We start from the raw sequence: 17,760 nt of genomic DNA, 5'->3' as shown, positions 1-17,760 counted from the left end.
ACATATATATGTATATATACATATGTATATATGTGTGTGTATATATGTTTGTGTGTGTGTGTGTGTGTGTGTGTGTGTGTGTGTGTGTGTGTGTGTGTACTTGATAAGGGCTCCTAGGTAATTTTCTGAAGTGACTGGTCCCATTTAAAACTAAGGGACCAGAATCATTTCCCAAAGGATCTTGACATGATGGCAGGACTCTTTTCGAGGTAAAAGACATTAACTCTTTGGGTCAGTGATTTCTATTAAAGGGTTGACATTTGCCTGTCATCTCAGGGTGATCTAGCATCTGTGCCTCATTCAAGAGTAAACCTGATCAGGTGTATGACACCCTTTTGAGTGCCTTGCTGTCTGCTGCTAAAGCTTTCTGCTGGACTCAGCTCAGTTCAAGGTGGCAATGAGGGCTAGTGACTGGCAGCAACTATGGAATTTATGGGATTAAGTGTCATTTATTACAGAGTGGATATTTATCACTTAACTGGTTGACAGGTAGTGTCTTCTTTTGCTTGAAAATATATTAGCCTGTCTTTCTTAATAAAAGCTTAAAATGCGAGATGCACAGATATCCATTCCACTTTCCTACCTTTCCCCCTTGTTGGGAACAAGCATTAGAACAGGCTCCACCCATCAGATGCAGTGTCTTTGAATCTTGATGCTTGAGCTGGGAGGGATAGGGAGTTGGGATGGAGGAGCACCAGGGGCAACACTACGGGTTGCAGAGGCAACGTGCCAGGGGCTGCATTCACTGACTGGTGCCTGTGGGGCCACATGCTGGTTGCTGCTGGTATCTGGGGTTTGGAGGTTACAGTGTCCTGAGTGGTTCTGGCTCTATGCTATGAGTATTTTGGCTATGATCCAGCTTAACACATTAGCTTTCCTTCTTCTTGACTATTTTCCAACCCTGGATTTCCTGGCAATTCTGATCTACTCAATAATTTTTTTTTTTTTTGCTTATATCAGCCAGAGTTGGTTTCTGTCATAGCAGATACAATTATCTGCCATAGGATGCATACCCAGGTTTTAAATGGTAACTGCCTTTCTGATTTAATGACCTGAGGAGTGGCTTGTCATGATCTGTATTTTGTCATGAACTTATTTTTATAAATGACTTGTAATCACTGACTTTTAGGTTCTGTGGTTCCAGTGTCATCCTATTCAGGCGTTTGCGAAATCAACATTTAATAACTGCCCATTATGTGCTAGGCATTATGCAGTGAATTGTAATGAACCTGAATGTAATGACTGTTCTTCATCTCATGGTGTTCACTGTTTGAAAAGGGAGGTGGAGCCAGGTATGGTAGTGTATGCCTATGATCCCAGCATGGGAGAGGCTGAGGCAGGAGGATGGAGAATTGCAGGTCAGCCTGGGTTATATTCTAGGTTACAGGAACATTTAGAAAGGTCTTTCATTCCTGCCTTGTGGAAGACTGGGTCACTGCTTGTTGGAACCGTCACCTGAATGTTGTCTAACGCTCACCTTTGTTTTCTGCCCTATGCTTTACTGTTTCACTTCATTATTGCTATATTTCTATTATGACAACATCATTTTCCAAGTCATATGTACTCAAACACAAAGGCTAAATCATTTGTCTTCATTGGCTAAGTTCACTTGGTTGCTAAAATTTCAAATTAAGAAACACACACACACCACCACCACCACCACCACCATTACCAACACCTGAAACCACAGTTTCTTGAAATAGTGTACTCTATATGATGGTCTTTATTATCTTATATTCTATTTTTCTTTCTCATTAAAAACCCTGTTTCTAATGACTTCAAAACCACCTAATTTTATTATGCATCCTGCACAAACTCTGCTCTCTTCCATATATCCGAATGGTCACTTTCAACCGGATCTGTTCATTTTATTCGAACATGATGCTTGTTTTGAAAGCAGCGGTATCAATGTAAACAGACCTTCCTTCAGCTCACTTTCCCTCATCTCTAACTTTCTCTCCGTAACCCAGAGGACCCCCATTTTCTTAGTTGACTTGGATTTAGCTTTCATCATTAATGTCCCAGAAGTTACTTTTTTGGAAGCTCACTAGCAACTTCCCATCTACCAATCCACTCGAGATAGCTAGCTCTTCTCTGGCTCAGTATCTCCTTTCCTTAGAAACACTTCTTAACGGTAGTGACCCCCCTCCACCTTCTGGTTTTCCTTTTATTTCTCTAGTTTCTCCTTATTATAGGTCTTCTCTTCAGACTCTTCCTCCTCCATCTAGCCATTTAATATTTTTCAAGACTCCAAACTAAGGCTGTGTTTTTTCCCCCTTCCCATTCTATATTCTCAGTGTGCTTCAGCTTCCATTTCCATGTACATACTGATGTCTCCCAAATGGTGATCTCCTTCCCCAGAGTTTCTCTACTTTGTCACTACTGGCATGTGGACTTGGATGAATCTTGCTTCTGAGCTACTATGCATTGTATACTGTGTAGCAATATCCTTGGCCTTTACCTATTAGATACAAGGAGCACCTCCATCTTCCTTCAGTTTGAACAATCACACGTCTCCAGTCTGTTCGTTTTCTACTGCATATGTGCGTGTGCGTGTGCGTGTGCGTGTGCGTGTGCGTGTGCGTGTGCGTGTGCGTGTGCGTGTGCGTGTGTGCGTGTGCGTGTGTGTGTGTGTGTGTGTGTGTGTGTGTGACTCCTGATGAAAAAAATCACTGTGCTGCCCTGTACTTTCACCTGAATACTAGTTTCATTTCCACTGACTTAGGAGATATTTCTACTTGGATGTTTTAAAGACATCTCACATTCACCATGTCAAGTCTGAACTTAACTTACCTATCAATCCTGGTCAGTTTATCCATCAACTCTGATCCTCTTCTCTTGATCCATTCATCCAGCAAGTGCCTTAAGCTTATAAGCGAAATACCATGCCTGAAGCCTCCTCTTCTTTAACACTGAACTATCTAGTTTATTATGGACTTCAGGTCATTTTATCTGCTGCACACGTCTCTCAAATCTGCCCATATATCTTCTCTCCTCATTGAACTCCTTTGTCAAGTAGTTTCATTTCTGTTAATGTCATCACCATTTTTCATCCAAGCACTGGAAGTTCAAAACTACTTGATTTTTTTTCCTTTCCACCTTTTCCTCCAACTGCTCCGCCAATGTGATCATTTTTTTCTCTTGGGAAACTTCTCAAATACTTTCTTTTTTCCCCTCATTGGAACTGACCTTCCCCATTTCACACTTAAATTGGTATAACAGCCTCTTAACTCTCCTACTCTCTTGCTCTAATCTTCCTTCCCTTCCCTCTTAATATATAACAAGTCCAAAGATGTCTGGCTGAAATTTTGTTCATTATTTCACAATTCCATGTTAATATGTTTTTTAATTTTTATTTTCTTTTAAAGATGCTGCACAGAGGGGTAACAGTTATGTCAGTAAGGTAATGAGTACATTTCTTGTCGAGCATTGTTACCCCCTCCTTTGTTTTTCTCCTACTGTCCCTTCCCTCCCCTACCTACCGCACTCCTCCCTGCCACCAAAGGTGTAAAGTTCATTTCCAATGTAGTGTCTTATGAGTATCATTGTTGCAATGGGTCATCCTGTGTAATATGTGTTTTGGACATCCTAGCTGAAAACTTTATCTTGATGATATCTCTAGCTCCTTCAGCTTGAATTTTCTATAGCTTGTGAATGGGACACCTCTCTATCGGGACCTTTCCCTGGCTCCCACTCAAATATGCCCTCCATTACTCACCTACCATCTCTTTACTGACGTGTCATCTGAATATCCACAATCATTGTTCTTCCCTGCTACTCTGCCTCCTTTCTTCCTCCTAATGAGGTCCTTCTCTCTGAAGACAAGCTCAATAAATCTCCCTCAGCTGACCTGGTCCACAAAGTGCTCTCTCTTCACGAATCTCCCATTTATACTTTTAGTCAATACCAAATTTGTTCTTAATTACTTAATTTGTTTTTAATTTCATGCACAGTAGGTTTTCTACACCCAACTGGATTGCCAGTTTATTGAAAGCAAGCTTTGCATCTTACATGCCATCTGCATTCTCCCATCTCATTGATCAGAATGACTGGCACTCAGTACACACTTAAAAATATATTTTTATAAATGTTATTAGATTAAAAAAAACCCTCACAGAGAAGACAGAACTTTCTTTAGTTGTTTTTCTCCAAAGAAATTCTCATAACTTTACAGAGTCGTTTATTTGTAGCTTGTACCTCCTTGGCTTATTTTGAACTCACAGGAATACATAGAAAATGTTCGTTATTTTATGATAACAGAAACCCATGTCCCTATTTCACTTTGCTATGACATTTTAAGGAATCTTATGGAAGCAAAAATGTAAAATGCTTCTGCTCAAAATTCAGCCAGGTGCTAGTGGCTCACACCTGTAGTTTTAGTGACTCAGGAGGCAGAGATCTGGGGAATGCAATTTGAAGCCAGCTCTGAGGCAGTCTATGAGATTCTTATTTCTAATCAACCACCCAAAAGCCAGAAGTAGAACTGTGATTCAAGTGGCAGAGTGCTATTCTTGAGCACCAAAGCTCAGGAACAGCATCCAGAATCTGGGTTGAGCTCCAGGACCAGCACACAAAAAAAATAATCAATCCACTCTCTTATTGAAAATTTTAGAACTGCTTTCTTATTTTGCTTATGCAATGTATTGCTTTTGTTTTCTCTGTCTGTCGGTCTGTCTGTCTATCTGTTGTGCCCAGGTCACAGAACCCCCACCAAGAAGACCACTGAGAGTCAGATTTTACAGCTGTTTTAAGGTTTTATTTAAATGGGCTGCAGCTTGGGCCTTGTTTACACTCCGACACAGCGGAGCCTAGGAGAGCCCCGAGCTAAAGATTTGCAGGGCTATAAAGGCACACAACCAACCAGGTGTTTCGATTACCACCACGTGTTGCTCTGCTAGACAGAATTTGCTGATCTTAGGTTTAGTTTAAACAAGCAACAAATGGTCACTGCCTCAAAACTTTAACCCTTCATATCTATATCTCTCATCTATGTATGCCAGTCCTGGGGCTTGAACTCCAGCCTGGCCAGTATCCCTGAGCTTTTTTTTGCTCAATGCTAGTTCTTTGTCATTTGTGCCATAACTTCACTTCCAGCTTTTGACTTATGGTCCTGAGACACAATCTTGTGGCTCCGGCCCCAAACTAAACTCCAACAGCTCTCAATCTTGAATGGATTCTTTTCTTTTCTATTCCCTCTCTGACCTTAGCCATACTATTAATCGGTCCATTTTTCTTTTCTTGAGGTGTACACGGAGTGGTTGGGTAGGATGCTTGGAGACTTCCCATGTTTCCCCACGGTCGTCTAGGGCAAAGGGGTCAGCCGGTCTGGTGTGGGAGCAGTGGATCCAAGCAGCAATGCCGTCACCTTAAGGGCAGTGGGTGTAGCCAGTAGCACCATGTAAGGTCCCTTCCACCATGGTTCCAGAGATCTCAAGTTGTGCCTTCGAACAAACACCCAGTCCCCTGGTTTAAACAAATGGGGGGTAGGAATAGAAGCAGAATCATATAATGCTTTAAGCTTGGGCTACATACTCTTATGCACCAGCTGTAAATAGTCAAGCTTACACAGAAATTCAGTATCATCCAAATCAGCACGCAATTCAGTCTGGAAAGCCAAGCTGATAGGGTGAATTTCTTACTCTAAACAGGGCAAAAGGAAGGAGTGATACCTAGTCGGCTCCAGTCTCCAAAGCTAATTTAGTTAAGGTCTCTTTTAGAGTCCGATTCATTCTTTCTACCTGCCCTGAACTCTGGGGTCTATAAGCACAGTGCAATTTCCAATCCGTCCCCAGTGCCATGGATATTCCCTGACTTACTTTTGAGATGAAGACCGGTCCATTGTCCGACCCGATGGTGGATGGGAAGCCATACCTGGGTAGGATACCAGGATCTTCTTAGCCACGATGTTCGCGGTCTCATGCTTCATTGGGTAAGCTTCAACCCATCCTGAAAAGGTGTCTACAAAAACTAGCAAATATTTATATCCAAATTTTCCAGTTTTAATTTCTGTGAAGTCTACTTCCCAATACACACCTGGCCTATCTCCATGGAGGCGAGCTCCTTTTGTAACCGGTTGATTGGGGGCATTGGTGAGCTGACAGGCTTTACAGTTTTTAACAATGTCCTCAATGAGTTGATTTCCTTGCCTAATTTTTACTTCTGAGTGTTGGAGCAAGTCCTGCATTCTTCGGGTTCCCATGGGAAAGGCCCGATGGATTCTCTTAAGAATCCTGTTGCCAAATCTTTGTGGCAAGTTAAGTTTCCCCTCACCAGTTTTCCACCAGTCTTTGTTTCCTTCTTTGTCCGGGGGTTTATAGGCCATGGGAGTTTTATTTATCCACTCCAAGTCTTCTTGGGAGTACTGAGGCTCAGGAGGCAAAGCTCGTGGCCCTGGGTCTACTAGAGTCAGCACTTCTGCTCTGGGCTGGAGAGCCGCCTCCTTAGCTGCCTGATCGGGAGTTATTTCCTTTGGTTATAGAATCAGTCCCCTTTTGATGGCCAGGGCAGTGCATAATGGCAATGTTTGCTGGTTCCCATAAGGCCCGGATGAGGCTTAAAATTTGTTTTTAGTAGTCTTTCCCTCAGCTGTCAGCAGCCCCCTCTCTTGGTAAATGGCTCCATGGACATGCACAGTGGCAAAAGCATACCGACTGTCCATGTACATGTTTAGTCTCTTCCCTTTTCCCATTTGTAGGGCTTTTGTTAGTGCCACTAGTTCTGCTCTTTGTGCAGACGTTCCCTGGGGGAGTGCTGCTTCTGCCCACACTATGTCAGTGTCTGTGGTGACTGCTGCACCCGCATACCTTTTTCCATCTCGAAACTGCTGCCGTCTGTGAACCAGGTATGCTCGGCATGCGATAGTGGTGAGTCCAACAAGTCTGGCCTCTTTTCCTTGGCCCGTTCTCTCTTTTCACGCTCAATTTCACGTTCTCTGTCCTTCCTTTCCTGTCTTTGCTCCTCTGTCTCTGTCTTATTGTAAACCTTTTCTGCTGCGGCTACTAGATCCCTAATAGACTTCTCACCAAGTCTGTCTAGAGCCTGCAACTGTCGCTTTATGTCTGGTACAGCTTGATTTATACAGGCAAACATAATCATCTGAGCCTACTCCTGGGTCTCAAGATCATACGGGGTATATTGACTAAAAGCTTCCATGAGCCGCTCAAGATATGCTGCAGGACTTTTACCTCCTCCCTAACATCATAAACTTTGGCCATATTAGTAGGTTGGCGAGCCGCCGCCTCAAGGCCTGCCAACAGAGCCTGGCGGTAGACGAGGAGTCGCTCCCTACCTTCAACAGTATTGTAGTCCTATGTTGGCCAGATCTCAGGAAAATAGGCAGCGATCAGGGCAGGATCCATGATGGGCGCTCCTGTGGGGCCAGGGATATGTTTCCAGGCCGCCTCTCGGATACGGTTTCTCTCTTCAGTGGTAAAAAGGACCTGCAAAAGCTGACTACAATCATCCCAAGTGGGCTAATGAGTAAAGAGAATAGTTTCAAGCAAACAAATTAAATCCTGGGGACTCTTAGAAAAGGGGGCATTTTGGGTGCACCAATTGTATAGATCACTGGTAGAAAATGGCCAATACTGGAGTTGCTGTTGACCATCCGCATCCACAGGACCTACGGGCGCGTAAGGGAAAAACAGCTGCATTAGAAGGGGGGTTGATCCCACAGTGTCATCGAAACTTTAAGGGCAGGTGCCGAGGGTTCTATAGCTCCCTCCTCCTCTTGATCATTCTCAGGTTCTGCAAAAGGAACCTGGGAAGGGGAAGATGAGGTAGGAAACATTTCTTCTTCCAAGTTATCTCCCTGAAAAACCGGGGGGTACAATTTATTTTCCTCTTTCTTAGTTTCCTTTTGTAAGTTTAGGGGGCTAGATGGAGTGGCACCCATGGTTTCCAGTCCCATCAGTCGTACAGTCCAAAAAACAAACAGTACAAACAAAACACACGCAGGCCTGACAGTTACGAAGTGGAGATCACCCAGCTTGGTCGGCTGACTCCTGTCATAGCGGGGTTCCACACCCATGCCCCACAGCAGAAGGAGCAGACCCAGAGTGGACGACTTGGCCCTCTTGGTCAGTTCCGGCCCAACACTGAACCTCCCCACGCCCCACAGTTCACACGGCGGGGTTCCAAGGACCCCCGCCCCACAATTCACATGGCGGGGTTCCAAGGATCCCCGCCCCCTCACAAGAGGATCTGGGACTCTCCCAGTTCCTCCAGGGTTGTCGTGCAAGCACATCCGCTTCCACAACCCTTTACACAACACGAATCAGAGCGGCCGTCCTCACAAAGGAAAACGAAAGTACAGACAAATGACTGGACAAGACAAATTAACAAAGACAATGCTGTTTTACCTTTGGAGTCTGAGGTCTCGGGGGGTTTTTGGGGGAATCCTGGGCAAGCCCCCACTAATAATGTTGTGCCCAGATCACAGGACCCCCACCAAGAAGACCACCAAGAGTCAGACTTTACAGCTGTTTTAAGGTTTTCTTTAAATGGGCTGCGGCTCTGGCCTCATTCTATACTCGGACACAGCGGAGCCTAGGAGGAGAGCCCCAAGCTAAAGATTTGCAGGGCTATAAAGGCACACAACCAACCAGGTGTTTGGATTACCACCACCTATTGCTCTGCTAGACGGAATTTGCTGATCTTAGGTTTAGTTTAAACAAGCAACAAATGGTCACTGCCTCAAAACTTTAACCCTTCATATCTATATCTCTCATCTATGTATGCCAGTCCTGGAGCTTGAACTCAAGCCTGGCCACTATCCCTGAGCTTTTTTTTGCTCAATGCTAGTTCTTTGTCATTTGTGCCATAACTTCACTTCCAGCTTTTGGGTGGTTAATTGGAGATAAGAGTATTGTAGATCTTTCCTCCCTGGGCTGGCTTTGAACTGTGATGCTCAGACCTCAGCTTCTTGAGTAGCTATGATTACAAGTGTAAGTCACGGGCACTCCCACGTGTTGTTTGTTGTTAAAAGAGAAATAAGAAATGGAGCTATCACCAGAAGACGATTACATTTGGGTTCAGTGTTTTCTGAAAAAATCATGTGTACCCAGGAGAATGAGACCAATCTCAGAATAGAAAATGGACATTCTGATTAGGCTCCTAGAGTCATTTTCTGTAGAGTGAGTTTTAATATTTGAAGGTGACAAAGGTGAACTCAAGCTGAGTGCAGTGTATGAAAAACAGCCTATTTTCACTAAGCAAATTACTTGGAAGTGATTCAGCGCTGGATTCAGGAAGGTCTGGGCGAGCTTTCAGAGAAGGCTGAAGGGAAAACACAGTTTCTGCCAGCAAGATGCCAGTTATCCATCCAAGCTCATCAATCAATATTGGATGTCAGAAATGAGATTCAATACCCTGATTTCTCTGATAATGGCCACGGAAATGAAGATGTCTTGGAGAAAGTCCAGAAGAGAGGGTCCAGGGGGGATGTAATGCTTAGAACGTAATGCTTGGGCCATGTTTCCTAATGTTTTCTAAGGAGCTTTTTTTTTTTTTTCATGGCAAATACCATCTTATGTACTAGGTGTTTGTTTTTGTTGAAGAAGCACATGTTGTGAGCACTTTTCCTGACTTGGGATGTAAATGAATAAGGTCCACATTTAGGCTTGAGAAAAGCTGTCCATAGTAGTTATCAGCTTCCTTCTGATAACTGCAAAGGAAGAGTTTAATATATACTAGAGAAACTATGGGTCCATTGATATCTGTGGCCTTGCCTGGCGTTCTGTGCTCTCTTACACTTGCTTTTCCACACTATCCAAAAATATACCATTTTTCCTAAACTCAGGTTTGTAGGTGTAGGAGCCAAGCAAAAGTAGCTGAAGATTTTATGTCCTCATAGGTAGATAGTGTGGAACAAGAAGATTGGTCTATGGAAAAAAAATTTAAAAAGATAGATTATTTCATAAGAGATGCTGTAACAAATGGTTAGCCATCTGTAAAAAAAAAAAAGTACAAGAAGAAAGAAAAAGATAAAAGCTTTAAATTCACTTCTTACATTTAAATAAATTCCATATGGAGCAAAAGATTTAAAAATAAAAAAGTGAGCTATAAAAATTTCAGGAAAGAAAAATAGGCAAACTTTTTATAGCTTTGGAGTGGGGAGTATCTATCTAAGTAAAATAAAACTCAGAAGCCCTAGTCAAGAGCACTACATTAAAATTTAAAATTTCTGTAGGACAAAATGACTACATTTAATAATAGCTGATATTTGAATACCGCATGTGTGTTTCATAAGGTTTTTCAGTTCCTCTTTTGCTCATATATCTGAAGCTAATACTCTTGCTATTTTCATTCTAGTTAACGCAACAGAGGCTCAGAACAATGAGGTAACATTTGCAGCAGTATAGACTTGTAAGGAGGCAGAGTTAGGATTTAACTTTGATGTTGTGCTTATGCACTATTTCCATGTCTGTATTTTAAAAAAGTTTTAGGATTATACAATGAACTTCTAAATATCCTTCATTTAATTCCTCCAGTATTTATATTCTATACAGCAATTTTTTTTTGGTGGTGGTTCTGAGGCTTAAACTCAAGGCCTGAGCAATATCCCATGCTTCTTTTGCTCAAGGCTAGCACTATCATATGCCTATTTGTAAATTGGATGATTTGTTGTTGCTGTTGAATGTTTTGAGTTCATGTTATAACCTGGATATGGGTCTTTAATAAGCTGAATAACTTGCAGATAGTTTCTCTTGTCTTTAGATTATCTCTTCGCTCTCTTGATTCCTTTGCTGTGTGATAAAATTCAACTTTTTTGTTTTTGTTACCTGCATTTTTGAGGCCTTACATTAAAAGATTATTCCCTTATGTTTTCTTCTAGTTGTTGTTTAAAGTCTTACATTTAGGTCTTGGATCTATTTTTTTTTTTTTTTTGGGTCCGGTCGTGGGGCCTGAACTCTGGGCCTGGGTGCTGTCCCTCAGCTCTTCAGCTCAAGGCTAGCGCTCTACCACTTTTGAGCCACAGCACCACTTCTGGCTTTTTTCTTTTTGCTTATGTGGTGCTGAGGAATTGAACCCAGGGCCTCATGCATGCAAGGCAAGCACTCTACCACTTAGCCACCTTCCCAACCCAGTCTTGGATCTATTTTGACTTGATTTTTTTTTTCAGTAGAATGAGAGATAAGTGTCAAGTTTTAATCTTCTGTATATGAATATCCAGTCTTCTAAATAACATTTATTGAAGAAACAATGCTTTCTCCAATTTTAAAAAACATTTTGTCAGAATTGGTTGGCTGTAAGTACATGGATTTATATCTTGGATTTCTGTTTCCTTTCCTTGGTCTATGTGTCAGTATTTATACTAGCATTATATTGTTTTGATTATTGTAACCCTATAATGAGATCATGGATTATGAATTTTTTGTTCAAGATTGCTTTGCCTCTTCAGGGTCATTTGTGCTTCTTTCTAAATTCTATCTTTTCCTATTTCAAATATCCACTTTGGCCTCATTGAATATCATTCTGCCTCCTTTGACTGGATGTGTAGCTTTTAGAGATGGAAGGTGCGGGAGCCATTGTGGTTAAGTGCATGGAATTGGAATCAGAAGAGCTTGTAAACCTTGGCTAAATCACATTCTTGGCCTGTGTACTTGGGAAATTTATAAATCCTTTATGGAACTACTTTGTCAGTGGTAAAACTAAGGTAGTAATTCCTTCTTTATGGAGCTGCTATAAGGATAAAAATGGGACAATTTATGTAAAGCTCTTAGCACAAGTTTGGGAAGTTATTCTAAACCCAATAAATTGAAATTGCTATTATTACTATTAGTAGTGAAGATGGATTATTAAATTCCAAATGAGAATCCATCATATATTTTAATCCATGTTAACTGTTTTGTTTGTGCTCTGTCTTTTTCACTTCCTAAATAAAGATAGTCTTGGGGCTGGGAAGGTGGCTCAGTGGTAGAGCGCTTGCCTTGTATGCATGAGGCCCTGGGTTCGATTCCTCAGCACCACATAAGCAAAAAGAAAAAAGCCGGAAGTGGCGCTGTGGCTCAAAAGTGGTAGAGCGCTAGCCTTGAGCTGAAGAGCTGAGGGACAGCGCCCAGGCCCAGAGTTCAGGCCCCACGACTGGACCCCAAAAAAATAAATATAGTCACAGTTCAGAGTACCCTGCATTATTTGGCACTTAAGGCAAAAAATCCATGTTGATGCCTTTTCCTTTCTCCACTTCTCTACCATTTCCCACTTCCAAATCACAAGGAAACCAATAAAACACAATCCCATCCTAAGGCTGAGTTTAAGAATTCAAGGATAAACTGCCAGCAAACAGTTCTGACTAGTTTGCACCAGGCATCTTCATAGGATGCCATTTCAGTAATAAACCCATCTGGGTCTCTGCTGTGCAGACAGATGGTAATTGATTGTTTTTACTAAAAATTAAAGTCAGATTATTCTCCAGTTATTGCTACTGAACATGCGGCCACAATCTAAACACTTTAAGATTATAGTTATCCACAGACTCCAAACATCTTGGTAAAGGATTCTGAGAAGCAGCAGAACTCTACCTTCCAAATGTGTGTTCCTTGCAGCGGACGTACAGTTCCCTTACTGTTTGGATGAATTCTCATACTCTGCTCAAGAGTTCCAGGGAAATTCTATTTTTGGGAGGTTGAGATGTTTGCCCTTCATGTTCTTTGGAAAGTTACAGAAATTAGAGATACTTTTCCATTCTAAAGAAGTATTTTCCTTATTTGCAAAAGCAATGCATGGTTTTTTATAAAAGGTTTATAAGCCTATAATATTTGAAAGAAAAAGAAAAAAGTCCCGTTTCTGTGTCTCTACACACTCATAATCAATCAGCCAAGATAATTATGCTTTGGATCTGCTGTTTTTGCTTTCTAGGCTCCCCTGGTCCCCATTATCAGGTGTTTGTGTCAGACACGGTTGGTTGCCTACTTGACAGCCATTAACCTTTCTTCCTGGAAGTCAGAAATCCATCCTTGTGTGAGGGTCAGTGGCTCTGGTATTGCTGTGAACCATAAACACAGTGGATCTAAGCCAATCATGACAGTTCTTGGTGCCTTACCAGTGATTGAACTAAGGGCAAGCATGTGTCCCAGCACTGTAAGATGACTAGAAAAGTCTCCTGGGCTGGGGTGGGAGTAGATCATGCAGATGTGGGGAAACTTTCTTTAATCTCTGATTTAAAAAATATGGCAATATTTACAAATACTACCATTGAAAGATACTCTCCCTGGAGGGTTAGCAGTCTGACTGCAGCCAGGACGGTACATGCCTCAGGATAACGGTCAATACCTTGAGGATGGTGCAGAGCTTAGGTCTTTGATGATGCTGTGGAACTTCATCACCAATCCAACTGCTCTTCAATAAATAATGACTATCAGAATGGTGCTCACAGTGGGAATGTTTTGATTGTTGTTATGTGGTGTTGAACACATACTTTCTGATGTACAAATTAATTTTATTTTGGACTGGTAAACAAGGCATCAGCTGTGAGGATGAAGAAGAGGCTCTTGTTAATGGAAAGCAAAGAACAATTAGAGCCCTTCTGGATCAAGGAGGTATCCCAACCCATGCTTTAGGCCTTGGGATACTATATCTGGATTAAATGTTACTTTACGGAAGGGAAATGTGGAAGAGTGGAGCTGCTCTTTCTTCATGTGCCTCTGTGTTTTTTGGAGCACAGATTCTTCATGAATTATTTGCATGGCTGAGCTGCTTGGGGTTTATTTTGCCAAAATGTTTGAAGGCTGGCAAGTGTCCTGGCGGAAGCTGCACTGGCCGCATTCTATTCTGCACTCAGTGGTTTGCCATTTGTCCGCTCCTGGAAATGGCAGCCCACATTTCTCCTGCTTTTACACAGGTGTTGTAACATCCTGTAGGGATGTTGTTCTGGCTACTGCTCAGGTCTTCTCTGCTTCTGTAGGGCATTCTAGAAAGTAAGAGAGGAGGGAGAATTGATGGGTTTTTAGTATATACAAAGAGTAAACTATGCTCTCCTGTGATGAGAATGTGCTTACCTAGAGGATTTTAAACCAGCTGTGCTAGTCAAAAAATAACATAGATGGCTACCATTTATTGAGTTCCTAAAACATACCTATTATTCGAATACTTCTCTTTTTCTCTTTAATAGGGTAAGGGTCTCCAGTTGAGATTTCAATGTTAACATGAGAAAGGGCCTCAAGTAAAATTTAGATCAAATGAATATTTCTCCTTGATCATTCTCTCAATCTTCTGGGCTCCCTAAACGTTCATTAAAGCCACTTGGTTTTCTCTTGAATAACTATGTTACCAATTCTGTTCTATTTGAGATGTGTTTTAATGCTAGGAGGAATTACCAATGTGGAAAACTTGAAACCCAACTCATACTATATTTCAAAGGCGATTTTCAGGTAGATTGTATATCTCAATGGGAAGGAACTGTGGGAGAATGTCTTCAACAATTTCAGGAAAGAAAGTTACATATATTTGCAATACTGGGGATTGGACTTAGAGTTTTGAGCCATACTTCAACCTGTTTTTGCTGTAGTTGTTTTTGAGTTAGAGTCTCATGTTTTTGCCAAAATTGGACTGGGTCATAATTCTCTTTTTACACCTCCTACATAGCTGGGATGATGGGCATGTGTCATCATGCATAGTTTATTGGTTGAGATGGGGATCTCACTAACTTTTTTTTTTTTGCCAGTGTTGACCTTGAATGTTTTCCTCCCAATCTCTACCCCCTTCATAGTCAGCGTTATAGGTGAAAGCCATGATACCTTTATAGGTAAAAAAGATTTTAAGTAGGTGAAATGCACTACAGATAAAGGAAATAATTATTTAACTGATCCATACTGAAACTAACAACTTTATTTCCTGAAAAATGTATCTTCATTATGAAAGCATGATGGACACTGTAATGTGTTGCTCAGACTCTTCTTTAAAAAAGAATTTGTTGCATCATCTGCTGCAAATGCTGCCAATGATCACCCACCAGCCGTCAGTTCCTTTAGGAATTGTGTCAGTTACAAATAGTGCCTTGCTCAAGATCAAACCCCTTACTAGTGTGGTGCACAGCCACTGAGTGGTCAGTACAAGAGTGAAAGTCTGGCTGTCTCCACTCAGCTGGTGACATCTCTGAACAACCAGTCTCACCCCCAAAACTTTCTGGGCTTAATCAAATCTATCACTAGACCTGTGTCACAAATCGACTCCTCTCAATGCTCAATCCTGTTTATGGTGTCTCCCCACCTCTTATTGAGCTCTAAAGAATTCCTTAATAAATATTCATGTATGGTAAGCTTTGCTTGCTTCTGGCACACAATAAAAGAAAAGGCTATAACAGCTAGGTGAACTATTTTTAATTTGTGTAACTTGCCAGGGAAACACCAACCTGTATGAACAACTTCTGAAAATTAAGAAAGATCTCAGTATAAAAATGGGCAAGAAATTTGCTACAAAGGGGGCATCCAAAATGGCCAATAATCATGAAGAATGGTGTTTAACTATACTAGCAACCAGAATACCATACATTAAAAAAATTGCCCACGAAGTGGCAGTGTGGCTCAAGTGGTAGAGTGCTCACCTTGAGCTGAAGAGCTGAGAGACAGTGCCCAGGCCCTGAGTTCAAGCCCACGACCGTTTTTTGTTTTTTTTTTTAAATGCACATCCAGAGATACCTATATTTAAAAATCAAGATGAGGTTACCTGTGGCGGGGAAAAAGCACCAGGAATCATTTTAGATACAGTGTTGAGGGGGAGCATCCACTTACAATACCTGTGTATTCTATTTCACAGTGAAGAAAAAACCTGAACAAGGGAACTCAAGTAAGGTTTCAATACTATAGCCATTGTAATCAGTTTCCCTTTCTCACCACAGCAAGAGTGATCTAGATAAAGTGAAGATTGTAGGGGCACAGGCAGCAAGCATTTCCACCATGTGGTCAATGGAAGGAAAGACTAGGTAAAGGTACACGACGAGGATTAGTGTCATGGCGATGTCTTTATTTTCTCAGAGTACATCAAGGTCACATCACAGCATTAAATTACAGCAGGATATCAGTATCTCAGATTAAGTACTTGTGGAAACAAAAGAGTGTTCACACTGTTTAACCTCTGAGACTTTGTATCTTTACAGATAAATGTGTTTTTTTTAAGAAGCCTGAAATGTATTTTTATTGAGCAAATGAAATTGCCCAGGTCCATTTTCATGGAACTTTCAGTAGGTGGGGATGAACTGAGGCTGGTTGGTATTAGGTTTGACTGATTAGTTTCTGGGGTGGGTTCCCATTGAAAATGGTCTAAAATGGGGGTACCTGTCGACTGAGAGTGAACATGCAGTGAGAAACAGAGGTGATTTGCTAAGACCAAAGAGCAGACACTGGACAAAGGTCAAAGAAGAGATTAGAATCTGGGTCATTTCCAGAGGAGACAGAGTCAGGAAGGGACCAGTAGAGAAGGCCTGGGACCATCACTGTGAACCCTGGGAGAGACTTACAGCTCCCTTCTGTGGGATGCTAGGCTATTAGGATGGCCTATCTGCAGTGGGTATAAGCAATCACAAGCCATTCCTGTGCTCATCTCCAGCACAGCCAAAACCCTAAGAACCTGGGGTGGACTTAGAAGTCCTCCCAGCACTGAGGTGAGGGTGTATAGACACCACACTGGCTCTAGAAAGGCAATGGGAGGGAAGAAGCTGAGGATTCTCAGCGCATTGACTTCCATGATTCATTTCCTCCATATCCCCTGCAGGGGTATAGGTCTCTCCCGTGATCACTGGAGTCTGCTAGGGTGGGCATAGGGAATAAGGTGTCAAGTCTCTGAACCAGAGCCTTGCATCCTGCTCAATCTGTGATTAAAACTGCCCATGCTGGAGTTGTCCTCATTTATGGAGGAAATCCTTCACAAGAATAGAATTGTGGACAGAATTGAAGAATCCATCATTAACTCTTCAGAAACAATCAGTAGGCTGTTTCCTATAGACAACAGGTCAATGAGCGCCATCTCATGACACAATTGTAAAGAATAAGTTACATCTAGTGTCTTTACATCATGCAGTTTGATGGTCCTTTGTCACCTTACCTCTCACCATCTTGCTACATTGGTAGGTTATTTCAGTGTGTATTGGGATTGTATTAGACTTTGCATTGTTGTGACAAATGTCTGACTCATTCAACCGAGTTCAATTGACAATCCAGTTAACCATCCTAGCACTTGGTAGCTCCATCCCTGGTCCACTTCTTCCCTACTCTAGAGCAATAATATGGCTTTAGATATATGTTCTCATTCTAGACTTACATGTTTATGGCCTGGAGGAAAAGTCCATATGAAGGCAAAGGCAGAGATTGGAGTGTTGTATCCATAAGCAAAGCCACGGACTTCCAGCAGTTGCTAGAAAGCTGGGATACAGGCTTCCTTCCAAGTTCCCACTAGACAACTCTGCTAATACCTTGATACCACACTTCTAACCTCCAAGTCTCTGAGAGAATACATTCGTTTGAAAGCCTTCCCTTTTGTGGGGATTCTTAGGGCAGTCCTCGGAAACTAGCCCTCCTATATAATCTTGCTGATTTTCTTGGAGGCATGTCTTTCATCCATGACTTTACTTTCTGTAGCACCATTATATTCTAGCTACTATATTATCTAAGCATTTATCTTCATCTCTTTTTTTGACATGTAAGTCTCCAGGATAATGGTGTACTTTGTTTCTTCCTGTTTTTCAAAGGATATGCTTTTTCCCTGCTAGCAGCCTTTGGTTTTGGAATCATAAATCACACGCTGGAAGCTTGGACTTTGATACCATCT

General features: G+C 41.8%; 1 protein-coding gene across 2 annotated transcripts; it reads right to left on the bottom strand.

Moving 5' to 3' along the window:
* Positions 1 to 4,750: 4,750 nt before the first annotated feature.
* LOC138838742 (uncharacterized) lies at positions 4,751 to 6,381 on the bottom strand. Of its 2 annotated transcripts, none has more exons than XM_070038075.1 (2): positions 5,817 to 6,381; positions 4,751 to 5,463 (listed from the first exon to the last, which is right to left on the bottom strand). In XM_070038075.1, the coding sequence occupies exons 1-2, from the start codon at positions 6,320 to 6,322 to the stop codon at positions 5,367 to 5,369; spliced, it is 603 nt and encodes a 200-aa protein (XP_069894176.1). In that variant the 5' UTR covers positions 6,323 to 6,381; the 3' UTR covers positions 4,751 to 5,366. The 2 variants fall into 2 exon arrangements, with proteins under 2 accessions (XP_069894176.1, XP_069894177.1); XM_070038076.1 differs by having other exon boundaries at positions 6,034 to 6,381.
* Positions 6,382 to 17,760: the final 11,379 nt, after the last annotated feature.

This window comes from Dipodomys merriami, unplaced genomic scaffold, assembly GCF_024711535.1.
Source record: "Dipodomys merriami isolate MVZ:Mamm:240054 unplaced genomic scaffold, mDipMer1.0.p SCAF_29, whole genome shotgun sequence".
Taxonomy (NCBI): domain Eukaryota; kingdom Metazoa; phylum Chordata; class Mammalia; order Rodentia; family Heteromyidae; genus Dipodomys; species Dipodomys merriami.
The sequence above is the reverse complement of the archived record's forward strand: the minus strand, read 5'-3'. Positions and strand labels throughout refer to the sequence as shown.

Coding starts and splice junctions, on each gene's coding strand:
- LOC138838742 (XM_070038075.1), bottom strand. CDS start 6,322: ATGGCCTATAAACCCCCGGACAAAGAAGGAAACAAAGACTGGTGGAAA. Junction 5,464..5,816: donor GACCGGTCTTCATCTCAAAA/GTAAGTCAGGGA, acceptor TGTTTAAACCAG/GGGACTGGGTGTTTGTTCGA.